We start from the raw sequence: 26,839 nt of genomic DNA on the forward strand, positions 1-26,839 counted from the left end.
ACTAGATCCTACATGACCATTTGGTCACATACGCCATAAGGGCCCATATGTGTCTACGTGACTATGTAGCCCGTCCTCCAATAATGGGGAGGTAAATGTAACAGTCCCATAAGTGCAATTATGTACTATGTATGACAGTCAAGAATTGTACTTATTTACACTTAGTATTAAATCGTACTGTCAAATATATTGTGAATATTTGAGTTTACCTAAAAAGTTGAATAGAAAACCACGACCTAACCTAACCGTCTTAGTTTATGATGACAAGCATTTTATTGCATCTTAATTACAACTACTACTTAACATATAGCTATATTGATATTACAGTTTTATAAAACAAATAAAACAAAACTAAAATATTTCAATAAATTGTAAAGTAACTCAGGATATTTTCAAATTTTGTATGAAATCTCTATCTATATAAATAAAAATGGAAATGTTCATTTGTTGAAAATCGCTAATCTCCGAAAGTTCTTCACCGATTGCTTTGAAATTTTCACACAACGTTCCATTTGCATCCGGCCAGGTTTTTATATACTTACTATATAGATATCACGTCTGTGACGTTAAAAAAAACATGCTTTTTCTGAAAAACTGTGTTTTTCATGTGAGGGAAATCTTCGAAACCTCTTTACCGATTGCTTTGAAATTTTGACACAACGTTGCATTCGAATAGGAACGTCCTTTTATGTATCTACTATATATACATGCCTCACCTGTGACAGGAAAAAAACATGTTTTTTTTTTAAAAACAGCGCCATCTGTTGGACGTAACACACGCTGTAATCTCCTAATGTTCTTCACCGATTGCTTTGAAATTTTGACACAACGTTGCATTCGAATAGCCGCGTCTTTTTATATACTACTATAAAGATGCCACACCTGTGATAGGTAAAAACATGCGTTTTTGAAAAACAGCCCCATCTGTTGCACATAATAGCAACATGCACGCTATAATAAATATGTCACAAATTCCATTTCAATGTTTCCGATTGCATTGATAAATTTTATTTTAATAGATTTAGATTTTTAATTTTTTATTGAATTATTTTGTGTGACATTGTGTTTAAATTGAGTTGTGTTGTTTACCATATCGTTCATTTTGTAAGTATATGTATAGATGCCACACCTGTGACAGGCAAACTATGCTTTTCTTAAAAAACAGGGTAAGTTTTCCGTTGCGTGTAAGAGTAACACACACGCTATACTAAATATGTTACAATTCCATTTCAATGTTTTTGATTGCATTGATAAATTGAATTTTCATAGATTTTGATTTATTTTAATATCGATTTAATTATTTTGTGTGAATTGCGTTGGAATTGAGCTGTGTTGTTTACTATACCATTCATTTCGTGAGTATAGTTTATTTTTTTATTTTTTCATATTTTCATTTCATTTTTGAACTGTTTTTCTTATATTTCAGTGATGGGAACATCAGATCACTTGATGTTCCCAATTTTCTGAGGGAACATCAGACCATTTGGGAAGGCATCGGACGAGGGAGTGGGGAATGGTGGGGATGACGAGGGGGACGGAAGTGAGAGATGTTGGGGAAGACGAGGGGACAAGCGAGGTGGTAATTGTAGGGAAGGACGAGGAGACGGGAGAGTTTGGGATGGTGGGGACGAGGGGAATGGGGGAATGAAGAATGGTGGGGAGGACGAGGAGACGGGTGAGGGGGAAATGGTGGGGAGGACTGGGGGACAGGGAAGGTTACTGTGGCTCAGCAACGCACATGCGTTGCTGAGCCACAGTAACGCGTGGCCGGGTACTGCTAGTTGTTTAATAAAAGTGAAAAAAAAAATCCTAATATTTAAAACTTGTGCATAGCAACTTAACTTTAAAATTTCATCTTAAAGTTTTAAGTGTCCTAACAGAAAACGAGAAGAATTAAATCGGGGGAGGGGGGTGGGTAAATGTAACAGCCCCATAAGTGCAATTATGTACTATGCAAAATAGGAAATGTACTTATTACACTTAGTATTAAAACGTACTGTCAATTCGGAGGACGGGTTGGACTATGTGCATGATTTCACAAGGATCTAAAAGGTGGGAGAAGAACTTAAAGAATAGTTGAAACATCAATCGATTTCGTAGATCAAATCCTTAATAAGAATCAATGGTACTATCAAGTACTACTTATAATCCCTAAATCCTATATCTAATTATATTATAATCACATTTTATCTCAACAATCTGTCTAGACAACAAAAATAATAAATAAAAGTTCATTGAAGGGAACCCTCGAGGGATAAGGGCCCACGAGGCCATGAGACATACGTCGAGCTGGACAACCACGACCACCAGACGCCAATACACCTGTCCACCAGGAACACACTGTTCAAGGGTGTCTGATGTTGGAGGTCCAGATCTCACACTGGAGGTCCAGCTCTCACTGGAGGTCCAGCTCTCACACTGGAGGTCCAGCTCTCACACTGGAGGCCCAGCTCTCACACTGGAGGCCCAGCTCTCATACTGGATCTGGGCTCTCCACGACCACCTCCATCTCCCAGCCCACCACCACCACCACCACCATCTCCCAGCCCACCACCACCACCACCACCATCTCCCAGCCCACCACCACCACCACCACCATCTCCCAGCCCACCACCACCACCATCTCCCAGCCCACCACCACCACCATCTCCCAGCCCACCACCACCACCATCTCCCAGCCCACCACCACCACCATCTCCCAGCCCACCACCACCACCATCTCCCACCCCACCACCACCACCATCTCCCAGCCCACCACCACCACCACCACCATCTCCCAGCCCACCACCACCACCACCACCATCTCCCAGCCCACCACCACCACCACCATCTCCCAGCCCACCACCACCATTTCCCAGCCCACCACCACCACCACCATCTCCCAGCCCACCACCACCACCACCATCTCCCAGCCCACCACCACCATCTCCCAGCCCACCACCACCATCTCCCAGCGCACCACCACAATCTCCCAACCCACCACCACCATCTCCCAGCCCACCACCACCATCTCCCAGCCCACCACCACCATCTCCCAGCCCACCATTACCACCACCACCATCTCCCAGCCCACCACCACCATCACCACCATCTCCCAGCCCACCACCACCATCACCACCATCTCCCAGCCCACCACCACCATCACCACCATCTCCCAGCCCACCACCACCATCACCACCATCTCCCAGCCCACCACCACCATCACCACCATCTCCCAGCCCACCACCACCATCACCACCATCTCCCAGCCCACCACCACCATCACCACCATCTCCCAGCCCACCACCACCATCTCCCAGCCCACCACCACCATCTCCCAGCCCACCACCACCATCTCCCAGCCCACCATTACCACCACCACCATCTCCCAGCCCACCACCACCATCACCACCATCTCCCAGCCCACCACCACCACCACCACCACCACCACCATCACCACCATCTCCCAGCCCACCACCACCACCACCACCATCTCCCAGCCCACCACCACCATCACCACCATCTCCCAGCTCACCACCACCATCACCACCATCTCCCAGCCCACCACCACCATCACCACCATCTCCCAGCTCACCACCACCATCACCACCATCTCCCAGCTCACCACCACCATCACCACCATCTCCCAGCCCACCACCACCATCTCCCAGCCCACCACCACCACCATCACCACCATCTCCCAGCCCACCACCACCACCATCACCACCATCTCCCAGCTCACCACCACCATCACCACCATCTCCCAGCCCACCACCACCATCTCCCAGCCCACCACCACCATCTCCCAGCCCACCACCACCACCACCATCTCCCAGCCCACCACCACCACCACCACCACCACCACCACCACCACCTCCACCACCACCACCACCACCACCACCACCTCCACCACCACCACCACCACCACCACCACCACCACCACCACCACCACCACCATCACCACCACCATCACCACCACCACCACCACCACCACCACCACCACCACCACCACCACCACCACCATCACCACCACCACCACCACCACCACCACCACCATCACCACCACCACCACCACCACCACCACCACCACCACCATCACCACCACCACCACCACCACCACCACCACCACCACCACCACCATCACCACCACCACCACCACCACCACCACCACCACCACCACCACCATATAATATCAGACACTTAATAAAAAATTGCATTAAAACAATTTGGAGTCTTGTGTTTGTTCTTCATCACAGCTGATGTTGTTGCCCCTCCACCCTGCCCCTCCACCCTGCCCCTCCACCCTGCCCCTCCACCCTGCCCCTCCACCCTGCCCCTCCACCCTGCTCCTCCACCCTGCCCCTCCACCCTGCCCCTCCACCCTGCTCCTCCACCCTGCTCCTCCACCCTGCCCCTCCACCCTGCCCCTCCACCCTGCCCCTCCACCCTGCCCCTCCACCCTGCCCCTCCACCCTGCCCCTCCACCCTGCCCCTCCACCCTGCCCCTCCACCCTGCCCCTCCACCCTCCTCCTCCACCCTGCTCCTCCACCCTGCTCCTCCACCCTGCCCCTCCACCCTGCCCCACCACCCTGCTCCTCCACCCTGCCCCTCCACCCTGCCCCTCCACCCTGCCCCTCCACCCTCCTCCTCCACCCTGCTCCTCCACCCTGCCCCTCCACCCTGCCCCTCCACCCTGCCCCTCCACCCTGCCCCTCCACCCTCCTCCTCCACCCTGCCCCTCCACCCTGCCCCTCCACCCTGCCCCTCCACCCTGCCCCTCCACCCTCCTCCTCCACCCTGCTCCTCCACCCTGCTCCTCCACCCTGCCCCTCCACCCTGCCCCTCCACCCTCCTCCTCCACCCTGCTCCTCCACCCTGCTCCTCCACCCTGCTCCTCCACCCTGCCCCTCCACCCTGCCCCTCCACCCTCCTCCTCCACCCTGCTCCTCCACCCTGCTCCTCCACCCTGCCCCTCCACCCTGCCCCTCCACCCTGCCCCTCCACCCTGCCCCTCCACCTGCCCCTCCACCCTGCCCCTCCACCTGCTCCTCCACCCTGCTCCTCCACCCTGCCCCTCCACCCTGCCCCTCCACCCTGCCCCTCCACCCTGCCCCTCCACCTGCTCCTCCACCCTGCCCCTCCACCCTGCTCCTCCACCCTGCCCCTCCACCCTGCTCCTCCACCCAGCCCCTCCACCCAGCCCCTCCACCCTGCCCCTCCACCCTGCCCCTCCACCCTGCCCCTTCACCCTGTTCCTCCACCCTGCCCCTCCACCCTGCCCTTCCACCCTACTCTTCCACCCTGCCCCTCCACCCTGCTCCTCCACCCTGCTCCTCCACATGCTCCTCAACCCTGCCCCTCCACCCTGCTCCTCCACCCTGCTCCTCCACCCTGCTCCTCCACCCTGCTCATCCACCCTGCCCCTCCACCCTGCCCCTCCACCCTGCTCCTCCACCCTGCCCCTCCACCCTGCTCCTCCACCCTGCTCCTCCACATGCTCCTCAACCCTGCCCCTCCACCCTGCTCCTCCACCCTGCTCCTCCACCCTGCTCATCCACCCTGCTCATCCACCCTGCTCATCCACCCTGCCCCTCCACCCTGCCCCTCCACCCTGCTCCTCCACCCTACCCCTCCACCCTGCTCCTCCACCCTGCTCCTCCACCCTGCCCCTCCACCCTGCCCCTCCACCCTGCCCCTCCACCCTGCTCCTCCACCTGCTCCTCCACCCTGCCCCTCCACCCTGCCCCTCCACCCTGCCCCTCCACCCTGCCCCTCCACCCTGCCCCTCCACCTGCCCCTCCACCCTGCCCCTCCACCCTGCCCCTCCACCCTGCCCCTCCACCCTGCCCCTCCTCCCTGCTCCTCCACCCTGCCCCTCCTCCCTGCCCCTCCTCCCTGCTCCTCCTCCCTGCTCCTCCACCCTGCCCCTCCTCCCTGCTCCTCCACATGCTCCTCAACCCTGCCCCTCCACCCTGCTCCTCCACCCTGCTCCTCCACCCTGCTCCTCCACCTGCTCCTCAACCCTGCTCCTCAACCCTGCTCCTCCACCCTGCTCCTCCACCCTGCTCCTCCACCCTGCCCCTCCACCCTGCCCCTCCACCCTGCTCCTCAACCCTGCCCCTCCACCCTGCTCCTCAACCCTGCCCCTCCACCCTGCTCCTCCACCCTGCTCCTCCACCCTGCCCTTCCACCCTGCTCCTCCACCCTGCTCCTCCACCTTCTCCTCCCTGCTCCTCCACCTTCTCCTCCTCCCTGCCCCTCCACCCTCCCCCTCCACCCTGCTCCTCCACCCTGCCCCTCCACCTGCCCCTCCACCCTGCCCCTCCTTCTGCCCCTCCATTCTGTCCCTCCACCCTGCCCCTCCACCCGGCTCCTCCACCCTGCCCCCCACCCTGCTCCTCCACCCTGCTCCTCCACCCTGCCCCTCCACCCTGCTCCTCCACCCTGCCCCTCCACCTGCCCCTCCACCCTGCCCCTCCACCCTACCCCTCCACCCTGCTCCTCCACCCTGTTCCTCCACCTGCCCCTCCACCCTGCTGCTCCACCTGCTCCTCCACCCTGACCCTCCACCCTTTCCCTCCACCCTGCTCATCCACCCTGCTCATCCACCCTGCTTCTCCACCCTGCTCCTCCACCCTGCTCCTACACCCTGCCCCTCAACCCTGCCCCTCAACCCTGCCCCTCCACCCTGCTCCTCCACCCTGCCCCTCCACTCTGCTCTTCCACTCTGCTCTTCCACCCTGCTCCTCCACCTGCCCCTCCACCCTGCTCCTCCACCCTGATTCTCCACCCTGCTCCTCCACCTGCTCCTCCACCCTGCCCCTCCACCCTGCCCCTCCACCCTGCTCCTCCACCCTGTCCTTCCACCCAGCTCCTCCACCCTGCCCTTCCACCCTGTTCCTCCACCCTTTCCCTCCACCTGCCCCTCCACCCTGCTCCTCCACCTGCCCCTCCACCCTGCTCCTCCACCCTGCCCCTCCACCCTGCTCCTCCACCCTGCCCCTCCACCCTGCTCTTCCACCCTGCCCCTCCACCCTGCTCCTCCACCTGCCCCTCCACCCTCCTCCTCCACCCTGCTTCTCCACCCTGCTCCTCCAGCTGCTCCTCCACCCTGACCCTCCACCCTGCTCCTCCACCCTGCTCATCCACCCTGCTCCTCCACCCTGCTCCTACACCATGCCTTTCCACCCTGCCCCTCCACCCTGCTCCTCCACCCTGCCCCTCCACCCTGCTCTTCCACCCTGCTCCTCCACCTGCACCTCCACCCTGCTCCTCCACCCTGCTTCTCCACCCTGCTCCTCCACCTGCTCCTCCACCCTGCCCCTCCACCCTGCCCCTCCTCCCTGCTCCTCCACCCTGCTCCTCCACATGCTCCTCAACCCTGCCCCTCCACCCTGCTCTTCCACCCTGCTCCTCCACCTGCCCCTCCACCCTCCTCCGCCACCCTGCTTCTCCACCCTGCTCCTCCAGCTGCTCCTCCACCCTGACCCTCCTCCCTGCTCCTCCACCCTGCTCCTCCACCCTGCTCATCCACCCTGCTCATCTACCCTGCTCCTACACCCTGCCCCTCCACCCTGCTCCTCCACCTGCTCCTCAACCCTGCCCCTCCACTCTGCTCCTCCACCCTGCTCCTCCATCTTCTCCTCCTCCCTGCTCCTCCCTGCCCCTCCACCCTCCCCTTCTACCCTGCCCCTCCACCTGTCCCTCCACCTGCCCCTCCATTCTGTCCCTCCACCCTGCTCCTCCACCCGGCTCCTCCACCCTGCCCCCCACCCTGCTCCTCCACCCTGCCCCTCCACCTGCCCCTCCACCCTGCTCCTCCACCCTGCTCCTCCACCCTGCCCCTCCACCCTGCTCTTCCACCCTGCTCCTCCACCTGCCCCTCCACCCTCCTCCGCCACCCTGCTTCTCCACCCTGCTTCTCCACCCTGCTCCTCCAGCTGCTCCTCCACCCTGACCCTCCTCCCTGCCCCTCCACCCTGCTCATCCACCCTGCTCATCCACCCTGCTCATCCACCCTGCTCATCTACCCTGCTCCTACACCCTGCCCCTCCACCCTGCCCCTCCACCTGCCCCTCCACCCTGCTCCTCCACCCTGCTCTTCCACCCTGCTCCTCCACCTGCCCCTCCACCCTGCTCCTCCACCCTGCTTCTCCACCCTGCTCCTCCACCCTGGCCCTCCACCCTGCTCATCCATCCTGCTCATCCACCCTGCTCCTCCACCTGCTCCTACACCCTGCCCCTCCACCCTGCCCCTCCACCTGCCCCTCCACCCTGCTCCTCCACCCTGCCCCTCGACCCTGCTCCTCCACCCTGCCCCTCCACCCTGCCCCTCCTCCCTGCTCCTCCACATGCTCCTCAACCCTGCCCCTCCACCCTGCTCCTCCACCTGCTCCTCAACCCTGCCCCTCAACCCTGCCCCTCCACCCTGCTCCTCCACCCTGCTCCTCCATCTTCTCCTCCTCCCTGCTCCTCCACCTTCTCCTCCCTGCCCTTCCACCCTCCCCTTCCACCCTGCCCCTCCACCTGCCCCTCCACCTGCCCCTCCACCTGCCCCTCCACCTGCCCCTCCATTCTGTCCCTCCACCCTGCTCCTCCACCCGGCTCCTCCACCCTGCCCCCCACCCTGCTCCTCCACCCTGCCCCTCCACCTGCCCCTCCACCCTGCTCCTCCACCCTGCTCCTCCACCTGCTCCTCCACCCTGCCCCTCCACCCTGCTCCTCCACCCTGCCCCTCCACCCTGCTCTTCCACCCTGCTCCTCCACCTGCCCCTCCACCCTGCTCCTCCACCCTGCTTCTCCACCTGTTCCTCCACCCTGCCCCTCCACCCTGCTCATCCACCCTGCTCTTCCACCCTGCTCTTCCACCCTGCTCCTCCACCCTGCTCCTCCACCCTGCTCCTCCACCCTGCTCCTCCACCCTGCTTCTCCACCCTGCTTCTCCACCCTGCTCCTCCACCTGCTCATCCACCCTGCCCGTCCACCCTGCTCATCCACCCTGCTCCTCCACCTGCTCCTACACCCTGCTCCTCCACCCTGCCCCTCCACCCTGCTCCTCCACCCTTCCCCTCCACCCTGCTCATCCACCCTGCCCCTCCACCCTGCTCCTCCACCCAGCTCCTCCACCTGCTCCTACACCCTGCCCCTCCACCCTGCCCCTCCACCCTGCTCCTCCACCCTGCTCCTCCACCTGCTCCTACACCCTGCCCCTCCACCCTGCTCCTCCACCCTGCCCCTCCACCCTGCTCCTCCACCCGGCTCCTCCACCCTGCCCCTCCACCCTGCTCCTCCACCTTGCTCCTCCACCCAGCCCCTCCACCCTGCCCCTCCACCCTGCCCCTCCACCCTGCCCCTCCACCCTACTCCTCCATCCTGCTCCTCCATCCTGCTCCTCCACCCTGCCCCTCCACCCTGCCCCTCCACCCTGCCCCTCCACCCTGCCCCTCCACCCTGCCCCTCCACCCTGCCCCTCCACCCTGGTCCTCCACCAGATGCTGTGGGACATTTGGGGCTTGACTATTTATTTAAATAGTTAATGTAATGAAAATCAAAACGAAGGACCACCCACTTTTATAGTAAAGAGGGAAACTAAGAAAATATGATCATTAGACAATTCCTAGATGAACCAGTAACTATGGATAAAATACTAGAGAATATGATCACTGATATAATTAATGGGCTGTATAATTAACCGAATCAATGCCTCAAACACCTACATTGGGGGGTTATTACTGGAACTCAATACGTCCAGGAACCAGTGTGGTTCGTTCACCAGTCCAATGTGTAATAATCTAATCCTATGACCATTTATAGAATCATTATCTTTATCATCAATGAGAACATAGATTACGAGTATGAGAATTGATTATTATAATAAACACATGTCAATCCAATGAAAACAGAGTTCTGCATGTAAAGAATACAGATAATAGAAATCAAGGAATACGAAATGAGTCTTAGCTTGAAGACGATTTCCAAGAAGTTAGATACGACTCATCCTCTGATTCTCCTGGACTCGTCATGGAACACTGGGAGATGATTAACACGGGAAATGACAGCTCGGAGAATTCTTCCCACACGCTGTAAATCAAATTAAATTCAGTAGCAACAGATTAAGCTGCTTGACATCTATGTTCAAAAAATTGAGATTAAATAATAAGAATAAATAATGACCTGTAGTTTTTTATTGTCGCACGGCGTCACGACAAGCTACCCAGCTACAACCCCACCCCCTAGATGATGCATCAAATAAGGATAAAGGTACTTAGCTAATATGGGCACTGTGTAAGTTAAGGCTTGCCGAAGTTCGCGTCCTAGGTTCCGGCTTCGTAATAAAGAACACGTGGTGTCCAGCCTATCCTAGATACTGACGCGCTCCACTGGCCGATCACGTGGTATTACATAGAACCAAATTTAACAGGTTCTGACTGAATGTCAAATTAAATCTCTTGACAATTCAACTTGTTATGTAAAGTGACACTGACACCAGCAAAGTTAATGTCTGCAAAGGTTCTTCACACCTCACAGTGGCGACTTTCTTCTGGAGCTCTTGATGGCGTCTACCCTGGTGGCTGGGGTAATGGCGTCTCTTCTCTCCCCGCTCCGCGGCCCGCGTTTGCTACACAAATTATTTTTTACGGATATTATCATTTCTCGCAGTTGTGATTGAAATGCTCGGATAAGGACGGGTTTATTTGCCCGTTTTAGGATAGTAAACGAACAATGGAGATGAATTAAAGTCTCTCCAGGGCATTCACGCGTGACGTAAAATTTATTACTAGATAACAGTTATAACTATAAACGCTCTATTTGGCTTTAGTTGGGAATCAGTTTATCTGTAATTAATTATCACACAGAACACCGTTGTTTATAGAGAATCAAATTCAATTCTCAGACACACTGGATATAAATGTGTTTATTACAATGGAATCTGACGCAATAATGGCGTCGGGTGACGTAAGAATTCTAGCTTTATTGTACAGATGTAATTATTAGTACATGTGAACTCTACGTTGGGTTAATTTTAATCACTACAATGATTAGTAGTTTTAGTAATAATTAATGAGAATACAACAGTGTTGTATTTAGTGTTGGAAATTTCCAACAGATGCCAGGGTATCTTAAGGTAACCAGTAGCAGCAGATGCCAACATGCAGTGTGCAAAGAACAAGGGATAACACTAGGAGGAGGAGGAGATTAGTTGAAAAATTTGAGTGCGTGAGTGAGTGAGAGTGAGTGAGAGTGAGTGAGAGTGAGTGAGAGTGAGAGAGAGTGAGAGAGAGTGAGAGAGAGTGAGAGAGAGTGAGAGAGAGTGAGAGAGAGTGAGAGAGAGTGAGAGAGAGTGAGAGTGAGTGAGAGTGAGTGAGAGTGAGAGAGAGTGAGAGAGAGTGAGCGAGAGTGAGAGAGAGTGAGAGAGAGTGAGAGAGAGTGAGAGAGAGTGAGAGTGAGAGAGAGTGAGAGAGAGTGAGAGTGTGAGAGTGTGAGAGTGTGAGAGTGTGAGTGTGAGTGTGAGAGTGAGAGTGAGAGTGAGAGAGAGAGTGAGTGAGAGAGAGAGAGAGAGAGAGAGAGAGAGAGAGAGAGAGAGAGAGAATTTACCCACAGTCTCACTATTCCAGTTCCTCGTTAACTCGGTAAATAAAGTTCCCATAATTAGCAGAAACACTTCAAAAACCAATTAAACTGGACTGGGCGGCCCCAAGTTTACAATGTTGGGCTAATTCCTGCTTCCTGCTTCTTTCTTCCTCCGGAGCGTTACTGTGTGTATGTGGAGGCTCCCGTTACTGTGTGTATGTGGAGGCTCCCGTTACTGTGTGTATGTGGAGGCTCCCGTTACTGTGTGTATGTGTAGCCCCCCGTTACTGTGTGCTTGTGAAGGCTCCCGTTACTGTGTGTATGTGGAGGCTCCCGTTACTGTGTGCTTGTGAAGGCTCCCGTTACTGTGTGCTTGTGAAGGCTCCCGTTACTGTGTGCTTGTGGAGGCTCCCGTTACTGTGTGCTTGTGGAGGCTCCCGTTACTGTGTGCTTGTGAAGGCTCCCGTTACTGTGTGTATGTGGAGGCTCCCGTTACTGTGTGCTTGTGAAGGCTCCCGTTACTGTATGTGGAGGCTCCCGTTACTGTGTGCTTGTGAAGGCTCCCGTTACTGTGTGCTTGTGAAGGCTCCCGTTACTGTGTGCTTGTGAAGGCTCCCGTTACTGTGTGTATGTGGAGGCTCCCGATACTGTGTGTTTGTGTAGCCTCCCGTTACTGTGTGTATGTGGAGGCTCCCGTTACTGTGTGTATGTGGAGGCTCCCGTTACTGTGTGCGTGTGTAGGCTCCCGTTACTGTGTGTATGTGGAGGCTCCCGTTACTGTGTGTATGTGGAGGCTCCCGTTACTGTGTGTATGTGGAGGCTCCCGTTACTGTGTGTATGTGGAGGCTCCCGTTACTGTGTGTTTATGGAGGCTCCCGTTACTGTGTGCTTGTGGAGGCTCCCGTTACTGTGTGCTTGTGGAGGCTCCCGTTACTGTGTGCTTGTGTAGGCTCCCGTTACTGTGTGCTTGTGGAGGCTCCCGTTACTGTGTGCTTGTGGAGGCTCCCGTTACTGTGTGCTTGTGGAGCCCCCGTTACTGTGTGCTTGTGAAGGCTCCCGTTACTGTGTGTATGTGGAGGCTCCCGTTACTGTGTGCTTGTGTAGGCTCCCGTTACTGTGTGTATGTGGAGGCTACCGTTACTGTGTGCATGTGTAGGCTCCCGTTACTGTGTGTATGTGGAGGCTCCCGTTACTGTGTGCTTGTGTAGGCTCCCGTTACTGTGTGCTTGTGTAGGCTCCCGTTACTGTGTGCTTGTGTAGGCTCCCGTTACTGTGTGCTTGTGTAGGCTCCCGTTACTGTGTGCTTGTGTAGGCTCCCGTTACTGTGTGCGTGTGTAGGCTCCCGTTACTGTGTGTATGTGGAGGCTCCCGTTACAGTGTGTTTGTGTAGCCTCCCGTTACTGTGTGCGTGTGTAGGCTCCCGTTACTGTGTGTATGTGGAGGCTCCCGTTACTGTGTGCGTGTGTAGGCTCCCGTTACTGTGTGTATGTGGAGGCTCCCGTTACTGTGTGTATGTGTAGCCTCCCGTTACTGTGTGCATGTGTAGCCTCCCGTTACTGTGTGCTTGTGGAGGCTCCCGTTACTGTGTGCTTGTGAAGGCTCCCGTTCCTGTGTGCTTGTGGAGGCTCCCGTTACTGTGTGCTTGTGAAGGCTCCCGTTACTGTCTGCGTGTGAAGGCTCCCGTTACTGTGTGCGTGTGAAGGCTCCCGTTACTGTGTGTATGCGTAGCCTCCCGTTACTGTGTGCGTGTGTAGGCTCCCGTTACTGTGTGCGTGTGTAGGCTCCCGTTACTGTGTGCTTGTGTAGGCTCCCGTTACTGTGTGCTTGTGTAGGCTCCCGTTACTGTGTGTTTGTGTAGGCTCCCGTTACTGTGTGCTTGTGTAGGCTCCCGTTACTGTGTGCTTGTGTAGGCTCCCGTTACTGCGTGTTTGTGTAGGCTCCCGTTACTGTGTGCTTGTGAAGGCTCCCGTTACTGTGTGCTTGTGAAGGCTCCCGTTACTGTGTGCTTGTGTAGCCCCCCGTTACTGTGTGCTTGTGAAGACTTCTCAAGCACACAGTAACGGGAGTCTTCACCCTAGTCTCAGCTCAATGCCCAGCAGAGAGAGAACCTCGTATCCTAGGTGACCAAAACCTAGATGACCCCGCACTTCGCCCTGATGGCATCACTATATACCCCTGGAAGAGGGGAGCAGACAGCAGGTGTGGGACTACACATGTGTATCCACCCTGGCAGACACCTATATACACTTCGGTGCTGATCAAGCAGGTGGGGCGGCCAACTACAGGGAAACACCAAAATCAGTCAAATACATGCGATTGTAAGGTCTATAGGCCTTTGTTCTCACAGACGCTGGTCACCTGGGGGAGGAGTGCCTTGGGATTTCTAAAAAATTTGGGTTCCAGACTCGTTGATGTCAATAGAGACCCAAAAGGCTGCCAGTTTCTGGATTCAGCGCCTCAGTGTGGCGATCCAGAGGGGATACTTTACCATTGGGAATTTGAATACTTATTTTAATTATTATTATTTATCTGTTCATTAAATTATGATTTACTTAAAATTAAATTATTTCTTCAAAGAGTGGCCTGTATTGTATTTTATTTTTAAAATTTATTTATTTATATACACAAGAGTTGTTACATTCTTGTACAGCCACTAACACGCATAGCGTTTCCGGCAAGTCCTTAATTCTGATATTACCTGGAATACGACCCGCCAGGTCGTTTAACAACCAGGTACCCATTTTACTGTTGGGTGAACAGAGGCTACAGTTAAGGATTGGCGCCCAGTAACTCCTCCCCGACCAGGATACGAACTCAGGACAAAGCGCTCACGAAACGCCAGGCGAGCGTCTTACCACTATGCCACGGGGACTACAGTCTTGATTATACAGCCTTGCGTGCAACATTGAGTCTTGCAATAGATTGAGTTTATCCCACTAGTAAACCTCCCACACAAACTTGGGGAGTTCACTTTGAGGTTTCCACTACGAGGTTTAAATCAGTAGTGGTTAGGATTATTTTATATTTAGTAAATTATACTTATTCAAATCTACTAATTAATTTGTTAATTGTACAACACCACACCTTAGGTGTACAACACCACACCTTAGGTGCACAACACCACACCGTAGGTGCACAACACCACACCTTAGGTGCACAACACCACACCTTAGGTGCACAACACCAAACCTTAGGTGCACAACACCAAACCTTAGGTGCACAACACCACACCTTAGGTGCACAACACCACACCTTAGGTGTACAACACCACACCTTAGGTGTACAACACCACACCTTAGGTGCACAACACCACACCTTAGGTGGACAACACCACACCTTAGGTGGACAACACCACACCTTAGGTGGACAACACCACACCTTAGGTGCACAACACCACACCTTAGGTGCACAACACCACACCTTAGGTGCACAACACCACACCTTAGGTGCACAACACCACACCTTAGGTGCACAACACCACACCTTAGGTGCACAACACCACACCTTAGGTGCACAACACCAAACCTTAGGTGGACAACACCACACCTTAGGTGGACAACACCACACCTTAGGTGCACAACACCACACCTTAGGTGCACAACACCACACCTTAGGTGCACAACACCACACCTTAGGTGGACAACACCACACCTTAGGTGGACAACACCACACCTTAGGTGCACAACACCACACCTTAGGTGCACAACACCACACCTTAGGTGCACAACACCACACCTTAGGTGCACAACACCACACCTTAGGTGCACAACACCACACCTTAGGTGCACAACACCACACCTTAGGTGCACAACACCACACCTTAGGTGCACAACACCACACCTTAGGTGCACAACACCACACCTTAGGTGCACAACACCACACCTTAGGTGCACAACACCACACCTTAGGTGCACAACACCACACCTTAGGTGCACAACACCACACCTTAGGTGCACAACACCACACCTTAGGTGGACAACACCACACCTTAGGTGGACAACACCACACCTTAGGTGGACAACACCACACCTTAGGTGGACAACACCACACCTTAGGTGGACAACACCACACCTTAGGTGCACAACACCACACCTTAGGTGCACAACACCACACCTTAGGTGCACAACACCACACCTTAGGTGCACAACACCACACCTTAGGTGCACAGCACCACACCTTAGGTGCACAACACCACACCTTAGGTGCACAGCACCACACCTTAGGTGCACAACACCACACCTTAGGTGCACAGCACCACACCTTAGGTGCACAACACCACACCTTAGGTGCACAGCACCACACCTTAGGTGCACAGCACCACACCTTAGGTGCACAGCACCACACCTTAGGTGCACAACACCACACCTTAGGTGCACAACACCACACCTTAGGTGCACAACACCACACCTTAGGTGCACAACACCACACCTTAGGTGCACAACACCACACCTTAGGTGCACAACACCACACCTTAGGTGTACAACACCACACCTTAGGTGCACAACACCACACCTTAGGTGCACAACACCACACCTTAGGTGCACAACACCTCACCTTGTGCACCTAAAAGCGTCGCTATTAAGCTGGGTGGGATAAGATTCAGTCACGTGGTCTAGTATCTCTAAGCGACGACCCACATTAGTAACCTCCACCCGTCTCTATTCGCCTGTCAACAAATTACACCGTAAAATATTACAGGTATTACAATATTACAGGTCTACACTGTATTAATTACAGGTATAGCAAGTTTTAAATATAATTCACATAAAGGGCAATATTTATATTGCTCACCCACGGGTGTTATAGAGTATGCATTGTCTTGATCGTCGCAAACGGCGCCATCCGTTTGTATGGCGCTGCGTTTCATACGCCAGCAGAATGTAAACAGTGTGTCCATCCGTCTGTATGGCACTGCGTTTCATACGCCAGCAGAATGTAAACAGTGTGTCCATCCGTCTGTATGGCGCTGCGTTTCATACGCCAGCAGAATGTAAACAGTGTGTCCATCCGTTTGTATGGCGCTGCGTTTCATACGCCAGCAGAATGTAAACAGTGTGTCCATCCGTTTGTATGGCGCTGCGTTTCATACGCCAGCAGAATGTAAACAGTGTGTTGAGGACACCCGGCCCGCTTGGACACTGCGTAAGTATTAAAGTCAGTAACCATGCAATGGCTTTATTAACCCTACAACCAAGGCCATCCACAGCAACACACAACACCACACTGGCGACGAGGATAAACAGTGAACGCAGGTATCCGTCCTGCTCAAAACACAAGAGAGAAGCATGCTGTCTCACCCCCGGGAGGAGGAGGAGAAAGCACGCTGTCTGTGAGAACCAGACCAATGCTGTATGCTGACCAATGCTGTATGCTACCAATGCTGGGTGTTAACCAATGCTGTTTGCTGACCAATGTTGTGTGCTAACCAATGATGTACGCTACCAATGTTGTGTGCTAACCAATGATGTACGCTACCAATGTTGTGTGCTAACCAATGATGTACGCTACCAATGTTGTGTGCTAACCAATGATGTACGCTACCAATGTTGTGTGCTAACCAATGATGTACGCTACCAATGCTGTGTGCTACCAATGCTATGTGCTAACTGAAGCTGTGAGCTGACCGAAGCTTTGTACAAACTGAAACTGTGTGATGTCTATCAATGCTGTGTACAAAACTACGCTCTGTGCTACAAAATTCTTCATGCTGATGTTGTGAACTGTGCCGTGTTGACAGCGCTGAAAGCTCAGCAAACAACATTGCTGACAACTGCTGTGCAGCTGTGAGTTGGAGCAACAGCACATGTTTACAAGGCTAGGTAAGAGGTCAGTTGCTGCTGTATTGTGGACTGTTGAGAATTTTTGCATTAAAATGCTTGTGTGCTTTGCAAAATTAAAGTAATTACAGTGAATTCTTAGCTACCATACACAGTGCAGTAAGTGTTTAATATTCTGAGGAACATTGAAGTGATAAGTTTATATTTATACATTAAAAATGGCAAATATACCTCAGTTTCCTGCATTTGATCCTGACTGTGACCAGACAAACCTGTCACACAGAGCTGGACCAAATGGCTTAAAAGGTTTCAAAATTTGTTAATAGTTTCAGACATCAAGAGTTCTGAAGGAAAACGTGCCTTTCTGCTTCATTATATTGGTGATCGAGTTCGTGACATCTCTGATACACTGAAAGACACTGGTGGTGACAAGTGAACATATCCACAAGGGCCGTGACGAGGATTCGAACCTCCGTCCGAGAGCATCCCAGACGCTGCCTTAATCGACTGAGCTACGACATGGTCAAAAGAGTTGAAACCGAAGTTCAGTAGAACTTACTGGATCATTTGATGCATCACGCTATTGTGATTTCTGTGTGTGGTGACAAAGATTATGACGCTGCCAAAGTCAAATTAATTGAACATTTCAAACATAGAGAGAACACTGCTATGAAAGTCATGCATTTCAAAAGCTAAATATAGAGCTAAACTATATAAAGAGCTATAATGTAACTGTAGATCAATACCACACAGGTCGACAGGGGTTTAGCAGTACAGTGTGAGTTCGCTAATGTTGACAATGAAATTAAACATGCACATCTACACGTCTCCATGGAAGAGCTCTAGAACTTGTTGATGATGAAAGTTCTCTTACCAAGATACTGGACATTGCTCGTCGAATGGAAGATGCTGCACGTGATGCTCGTGTGATGGAGTGTGGTGCCAACAACGGTGCTGCTACTGTTACTGACAGTGATGAGGTACGTATGGTTCAGGGAGGACACCGTGATCACAGGAGGCATCAGGGCAAACACAACAGCAATTTGAGCCGAGAACCACATCAAACCTGTTGTCAAGGAACAAGACTCAAGCAGTCACAACGGCCCACGTCAGAGGCTGTCAACAATTTATTTTACAATTGTGGAGGAGACTACCCACACCAAGGTAATGGTTGTCCCGCTCAAGGTAAGAAGTGCTATGAGTGTGGAAAACTAGGTCATGTTGGTGGTATGTGTCGTTCTGCACTAAAGAAACCACAGTCAGTGAACAAGAATACATTACGAGGGTCAGGTCATTGGGGTCGAGGTCGCAAACACAATATTGCACCTCATATCCAGAATGTTAATAATGTACAAGACAACATTTCATTACAGCCAGTCTCAGATGACAGTGAATGTGATTATACTTATGGAATACAAGCAATCACAGAATGGAATGATCTTCCAAACAACCCAGAGACTATAGTATACATTGCCGGTATTTGTCTCAAAGTTCTCATTGACACTGGATCAAACATTAACCCCATTGCTGAGTGCCATTATGAGAAGTTCAAAAAACAGTTCCCAAAGCTTGAGAAATGCAGTGGTAAAGCCACTGCCTATGCTTCAAAGGTACCCTTGCCAGTGATTGACTTAATCTCTGCAGTGAAAGTTTCAAAGAGTACAATGCTCACTTCTACATTCCATGTTGTTAGGAATGCTACGGAGTGTCGCCTCAGTTACAATACTTCAACAAAATTGGGGCTACTTCAGCTTTGTCATGCTGTAGCGGGGGAATCTGCAGACAATGTTGATTCTATTGTTGTTTAATTCTCTGATCGATTTGAATCCACAGGTTGTTATACTGATAGCAAAGTACATCGGCACATCAACCCAGATGTAATTCAAGTAATTCACATCGCCGACAGCCATTCCATACAAGAAAGCCGATGCCGAACTGGATAGGCTGATGGAACTAGATATCATTGAACCAGTAACAGGCCCAACACCATGGGTAAGCCCAACTGTCACTCTACCAAAGCCGAAGAATCCAGATGAGAGACGCATCTGCTTGGACATGCATGTTCCCAACAAGGCAATAATGCGTGAACGCCAGCCTACACCCACTGTAGATGCTATGATCTACTGCCTGAATGGTGCAACTGTATTCAACAAGTTAAATTTAAACAAGGGCTATCATCAGCTTGAACTTGATGATGAGAGTCACTTCATCACAACGTGTATGACACATCGAGGTCTGTATAGGTACAAGCGCCTGAGTTTTGGTATTAACAGTGCTGCTGAGGTATTTCAACACATCATCAGCCAAGTATTGCAAGATATACCTAATGCTGACAACATGTCTGATGACATCATTGTTTATGGCTGTACCCAAGCTGAACACGACAAAGTTCTTCGTGCAACGTTACGAGAAAAGAATTTGATGCTAAGCCGAGCAAAAGTGCGAGTTCAATCAATATAAAATTTAATTCTTTGGACATGTTCTTGGTAACAAATTTCTGTCTCCAGATCCTAAGAAAGTTGAAGATAGCATGAATGCTGCATCTCCTTCAACGTCCACCACAGTACATAGTTTTCTGGAAATTGCAAACTACTGTTCTCGCTTCATTCCAGATTTTGCTAGCATTACGAAGCCTCTCCGTGAGCTCCTGAAGAAAAAATGCATCATGGTACTGGAGTGATATAGAGAAAGATGCATTTGATGCTGTGAAAGATGCACTAGTAGAGAATGCAACTGCTGCATACTTTGACCCATCAATGGACACCGAGCTAATGGTGGATCCTAGTTCTGTTAGTTTAGGTGCTGTTTTACCCCAACACAAACCTGGTCAACCAGATTCCTGAGTAGTAATCGCCTAATCCAGCCGTTCTCTCACAGATGGTGAACAACGATACAGTCAGACAGAGAAGGAAGCTCCTGCTCTTGTATGGGGCTGTGAACACTTCAATGTGTATCTGCTTGGTGCACCCTTCACCACGATAGTCACTGACCACAAGCCGTTGGAGACCATCTTCAATAATCCGAAGTCCAAACTACCAGCTCGCATGGAGAGATGGGCTCTTCGTCTGCAACCATACAACTTTACTGTGAAGTACAAGCCGAGTGCAGGCGATCCCGCTGATTACATTAGTCGACATCCTGCCAACAGTTTCACCATCACCAAGCATCAGCAAGTTGCTGAGGAATATGTACACTCTGTAACCTGTGATGCAGTCCCTAAGGCTCTCACTCTTGATTGAATGTGTACTGCGACCCTAGAGGACCCAACTCTGCAAGCAACAGTGGATGCATTGACCAAGAACACGTTTCCACACATCCCACCCTCAGGAGTTGACGAAGATGTTGAGTGTAACGCAACAACACGTAACACTCAACGTAACAGACAGAATGAGTGTTACGCAACAACGCGTAACACTCAACGTAACAGACAGAATGAGTGTTACGCAACAACGCGTAACACTCAACGTAACAGACAGAATGAGTGTTACGCAACAACGCATAACACTCAACGTAACAGACAGAATGAGTGTTACGCAACAACGCGTAACACTCAACGTAACAGACAGAATGAGTGTTACGTAACAACGCGTAACACTCAACGTAACAGACAGAATGAGTGTTACGTAACAACGCGTAACACTCAACGTAACAGACAGAATGAGTGTTACGCAACAACGCGTAACACTCAACGTAACAGACAGAATGAGTGTTACGCAACAACGCGTAACACTCAACGTAACAGACAGAATGAGTGTTACGCAACAACGCGTAACACTCAACGTAACAGACAGAATGAGTGTTACGTAACAACGCGACACCGTGCTGCGAGGTACTCGTATCGTCATTCCAGCAGTTCCCCAGCAGCGTGCTCTGAAGCTTGCACACCAAGGACACCAAGGTACTGATAGGACCAAATGGCTGCTATGAGAAAAGGTGGGATTTCCTGGCATTGATCGTCTAGCAAAGGCATGATGCCTGTGTCCCTAATCAAGCTGCAGTGGATATTTCAAGACCAACACCTCTACAACCTTCACCACTACCTGCTGCACCATGGACCAAAGTATCGATGAACATCTGCGGACCACTACCAGCTGGAGAGTACATGATGGTAGTCATTGATGATCATTCACGCTATCCAGAAGTAGAAATCATAACTTCCACATATGCAAAGGCTGTCATCCCAAAACTCGACCAGATCTTTTAAAATTTTGCCATTCTTGAAGATTTCAAGACGGGCAATGGACCGCCATTCAATGGACAAGATTTCGTCAACTTTGCTGAGCATATTGGATTCAAACACCACCATCTGATGCCACTACATCCTCAAGCAAATGGAGAAGTTGAGAGATTCATGCAACCTCTCATGAAAGCGGTACGCTGTGCTCATACCGAAGGACGATCCTGGAAACAAGCTATGTATGCTTTTCTCAGGAACTACCGTGCAACACCACATGGAACACTGGGCAAGTCGCCTGGCGAACTTTTATTTGGACGTCCTATGAGGGTCACACGACCTGTCATGCCAGCCGAGGTAACGGATACACGTCTCGCTCAGAAGGATACACTAGCCAAAGGCAAAATGAAAATTGCTCATGATCAACGTGCAAAGGAACAATTCACAACGGTTGGAAACACCGTTTGAGTTAGGAAAACAAAAGAGGGAAAGCTAGATATGCCGTATAAAGTGATATAAAGTGAGTACAAAACCATATAAAGTGATTACTGTAAAAGGAAGTATGGTAACAGCGAGTAACAGAGATCATAGTATAACACGTAATATGGCTTATTTCAAAGTGATTCCAACTAGTCTAGAAAATGATGAAGTGCAAACGATAAAAAACAAAAAATTCATTATAACTCAACAAACAATTCATCAAGGGATATTCTTGTGTTTCAGGACTCTCTTCCTAAATGTAATTGTAAACGCTCTTAGCGATTTAATGATTAATTGTGTTCTTATGTAATGCAAAGTATTTACTTATTGTCCTAAATTAAATTTAATATTGTTTGAATAATGCAGATCTCTCATTTCATATTTTGTAACATTGAAGTACAGTTTCTTTCATTTATGTTTATTATTGCATTTGCATTTTTAACATTGAAATCCTGTGTAGTAAAGATCAATTTGTTTAAATTCTTTGTGTGCTTAATTAATGTAAATTCTATGCAACATCTGTTGATATGTTAATAACTTTGTGTCAATAACTTTGCTTAGTGCTACAAGCATGATGGACATCCTGTATTCATTCTTTTTAAAGAAAATGAGAAATGTTGTGAGGAGAGAGAAACACCAGCCAGATTAAAATGTGTGGTAGAGAGTGCACACCGCCATTTTGACTTCTCTCATGAGGTACACAAGAGGGTGCACCAAGGCTAAGCTCGGTAGTATGGACTATAGGTGTACTTTGTTGGTGTCTATAGACAGTGTATGACACCAGCTGTCTGGTAAGACCACGTTGGCCGAGGTGGCATTATTGATAAGGAAATTACACCCATGGTAATAGGTATTGCATTAGTTAATTCTAAGGTTTTGAAAATCCAGAACTGGCAAGAGTTTGTGGCCGGAGAGGTACGGCCTTCGACCACCTGTGTAAACACAGGCCTGCTCCAAGTGACGTCACGAGGCACCACGTGACCCAAGGACGACATGTGATTCGTGGCAGCCTCCTCGACTTACTCCCTGATTGGCTCCTTCAAAGAACAGAGGGGACAGTGAGTAGGGCGGGAGGCTTGGCCGCCTGGCGTCTTTCCCCAGCATTCTGCCGTGTCGTTGCCTTTGCTAGGACGTGGAAACTTTAGTTGCGGACACAACTAACTTAACACCGTCTAAACGCGATACTAAGTTATATTCGCTATCACCCATTCCTTCATCGTGGTTTCCGTCTATCAGAATCCGTTGTCGTGAAGATGGGAATTAACGATATTACGAGTGAAACGAGAGAGATATATTAGTGCTACTCAAAGCATGGTCAAGCAAAGTTAAACAGACTACAAGTTATCATCTGCTGTTATCGTGACCATCCAGCATCATCCTCAAGCCTAAAGCTACGTAGATATAAATTCGGGAATAAGCATATGTTCCCCAGCGTGCGAGAAACTGTCCCAGTTGAAATAAGGCGCACGATATCAGGCCAAACAAGCAAAAGAACTTAATCGCTGTGGACTTCAATCCCGACAAGGAACTAGAGCTCTCTATCTTTACCGAGATCCGGGGATATAAAGTACGTTGCTACGAACCTTCAGGTGATCGATTAAATAAATGTATAGTCAAACATGTCTTCGACATTAGCGAGGAAGACATCAAAGAGCAACTACAGGCAGATGACATTCAAGTCTACGGAGTCAAAAAGTTCGTGCGTAGTACTGATGGAGAGCTGTGTGATACAGGCACAGCATTGCTTACATTCCTAGACGACCCTCCACTGATCGGGTCTGGATAAATGGCTTTTACCACAAACTAGAGACATACACACCACGGCTAACTCAACACTTTAATTATAAAGAATTCAACTATACTTCACAAGGATGAATTAAGGATATACGATGTGGACTCGGCTCTGGTGCCCATCCCACGAAATTATGTGAGTTAGAAATACTTAAATGCCCAAAATGTGGTGAAGCCCATGACGTTAGATCAAAACAATGTCCTTCATACATAGCTGACCTATGGCCTATCCAGCCCAAACAACCATTACAGTAGCGTAGTGAAACAACCTAACACCTTCCTTAACCAACAACACCACACACCACTCAACAAATTTTACATGTTCCAAATGTCCCCGTCACTACCTATCCACTACCTCCAGGCAACACTACACCTCTGGGGAACACTACACCTCCGGGCAACACTACACCTCCGGGCAACACTACACCTCTGGGCAACACTACACCTCCGGGCAACACTACACCTCCAGGCAACACTACACCTCTGGGGAACACTACACCTCCGGGCAACACTACACCTCCGGGCAACACTACACCTCTGGGCAACACTACACCTCCGGGCAACACTACACCTCCGGGCAACACTACACCCCCGGGCAATACTACACCTCCGGGCAACACTACACCTCCGGGCAACACTACACCCCCGGGCAACACTACACCTCCGGGCAACACTACACCTCCGGGCAACACTACACCTCCGGGCAACACTATACACCTCCGGGCAACACTATACACCTCCGGGCAACACTACACCCCCGGGCAACACTACACCTCCGGGCAACACTACACCCCCGGGCAACACTACACCTCTGGGCAACACTACACCTCTGGGCAACACTACACCTCCGGGCAACACTACACCCCCGGGCAACACTACACCTCCGGGCAACACTACACCTCTGGGCAACACTACACCTCCGGGCAACACTACACCTCCGGGCAACACTACACCTCCGGGCAACACTACACCTCCGGGCAACACTACACCTCCGGGCAACACTACACCTCCGGGCAACACTACACCTCCGGGCAACACTACACCTCCGGGCAACACTACACCCCCGGGCAACACTACACCCCCGGGCAACACTACACCCCCGGGCAACACTACACCCCCGGGCAACACTACACCCCCGGGCAACACTACACCCCCGGGCAACACTACACCCCCGGGCAACACCACACCTCCAGGCAACACCACTCCTCCAGGCAACACTACTCCTCCAGGCAACACTACACCCCCGGGCAACACTACACCCCCGGGCAACACTACACCCCCGGGCAACACTACACCCCCGGGCAACACCACACCTCCAGGCAACACCACACCTCCAGGCAACACCACACCTCCAGGCAACACCACACCTCCAGGCAACACTACACCACCACCAAACTCACAACTCAATACAGACCTCATTCAAACACTTCTCGCTGGCATTGGAAACATAATGGAAAAGACTCGACCGATTCTTCACTAAAGTCATATCGCGGCTAGTCCAACCCATCCCCAGAGCTGACTACACACCCCCGGGGCCGACTCCACACCCTCCACACCCCCGGGGCCGACTCCACGCCCTCCACACCCCCGGGGCCGACTCCACGCCCTCCACACCCCCGGGGCCGACTCCACACCCTCCACACCCCTGGGGCCGACTCCACACCCTCCACATCCCCGGGGCCGACTCCACATCCCCGGGGCCGACTCCACATCCCCGGGGCTGACTCCACACCCTCCACACCCCCGGGGCCGACTCCACACCCCCGGGGCCGACTCCACACCCTCCACATCCCCGGGGCTGACTCCACACCCTCCACATCCCCGGGGCCGACTCCACACCCTCCACACCCCCGGGGCCGACTCCACACCCTCCACTCCCCCGGGGCTGACTCCACACCCCCGGGGCCGACTCCACACCCTCCATTCCCCCGGGGCTGACTCCACACCCTCCACACCCCCGGGGCTGACTCCACACCCTCCACTCCCCCGGGGCTGACTCCACACCCTCCACTCCCCCGGGGCTGACTCCACACCCTCCACATCCTCGGCTACAGACAGTGACACACACAAACTCACCCAATCATAGGAAACATTCAAAGGACCGTGGAACAAATGATAGAAAATTCCTTCACTAAATGTCCAGGAAACACTCAAACCATCCCCCTCCTGTTGACCACAACACAACCACGCTCACTAAAGGCAAAACAAAAAAAACAGTTGGTGGATCAAACCCCTGACGCTCCAGCACTCGGGCTGACAGACCACAATCTCCCACGCCGTAGCCCCATCCACACCCAGGTATCCAACACGTACTATTGGCACGCCAAAGGAGACCAGAAGCATCCATAACCCAAACATCCTAAATGGTTCCCTCAACCTTCACGAGTTGGAATGCAAAAAGTATTAAAACATCCCTCACAGAACTTTAACAACTCCTTTACTCGTCAAAACCGGACTTACCTTTCATAACCGAATCTTGGCTCACTCCCAAACATAATCCTAGTTTTTAAAACTTTCAGATGCAGAGACTGGACAGACCTAATAGTATGGGAGGGGGGGGGGGCGGTGTTTTACTCTTAACACGAAGTAATATTTCCTATAAGCCTGCAACAATTACTCATTTTATGAACGGTAAACGAGAAACGTTAGCATGCTTAGAACCTTACAATGGTACACACGTATCCTTTCTGGGTATATACTACCCCTGGTGGCACAATAAACTTAAATAAACTGGAATTCTATCTTAACCAACTACTACACCCGATCATTGTTACACAACACTGCAGGCCCCGATCTCTATAACTACTTAGACACTACACCATATATTCTTCTTTCGCCACCCTACCTCGCAACCTACTTTATTTATAGAACCAATTACGAAGCCTCACTTGATATCTGCTTTGGCTCGGCACACCTTCAACATGAACTACAGATTCACAGAGGACCAGATATTGGTAGTGACCACAAACTCCTCATTATAAACTTTAGTAATTTTCAGCCACCAACCCACCCCCTAACACTCCCCAAGTGGAACATTAAGAAACCAGATCAACAAAAACAGGCTGA

The 26,839-nt window shown here is 51.6% G+C and overlaps 1 protein-coding gene and 1 long non-coding RNA gene across 3 annotated transcripts in view; one reads left to right on the plus strand and one right to left on the minus strand.

Moving 5' to 3' along the window:
* Positions 1 to 26,839, minus strand: part of LOC138353150 (uncharacterized) — a 400,025-nt gene that overhangs the window by 315,331 nt on the left and 57,855 nt on the right. The window lies entirely within an intron of this gene.
* On the plus strand, positions 84 to 23,768 carry LOC138353037 (uncharacterized). Its single transcript, XM_069305673.1, has 7 exons — positions 84 to 91; positions 2,373 to 4,217; positions 18,167 to 18,513; positions 18,820 to 18,987; positions 19,235 to 19,693; positions 19,836 to 19,996; positions 23,508 to 23,768. The coding sequence occupies exons 1-7, from the start codon at positions 84 to 86 to the stop codon at positions 23,766 to 23,768; spliced, it is 3,249 nt and encodes a 1,082-aa protein (XP_069161774.1).

This window comes from Procambarus clarkii, chromosome 56 (assembly GCF_040958095.1).
Source record: "Procambarus clarkii isolate CNS0578487 chromosome 56, FALCON_Pclarkii_2.0, whole genome shotgun sequence".
Lineage (NCBI taxonomy): Eukaryota > Metazoa > Arthropoda > Malacostraca > Decapoda > Cambaridae > Procambarus > Procambarus clarkii.

Bases quoted from the DNA above. Each gene is read 5' to 3' on its own strand.
- LOC138353037 (XM_069305673.1), top strand. The intron at 19,694-19,835 runs GTACCCAAGCTG...TTCTGTCTCCAG, and splicing joins TGACATCATTGTTTATGGCT to ATCCTAAGAAAGTTGAAGAT. The intron at 19,997-23,507 runs GTACTGGAGTGA...AATCCCGACAAG, and splicing joins TGAAGAAAAAATGCATCATG to GAACTAGAGCTCTCTATCTT.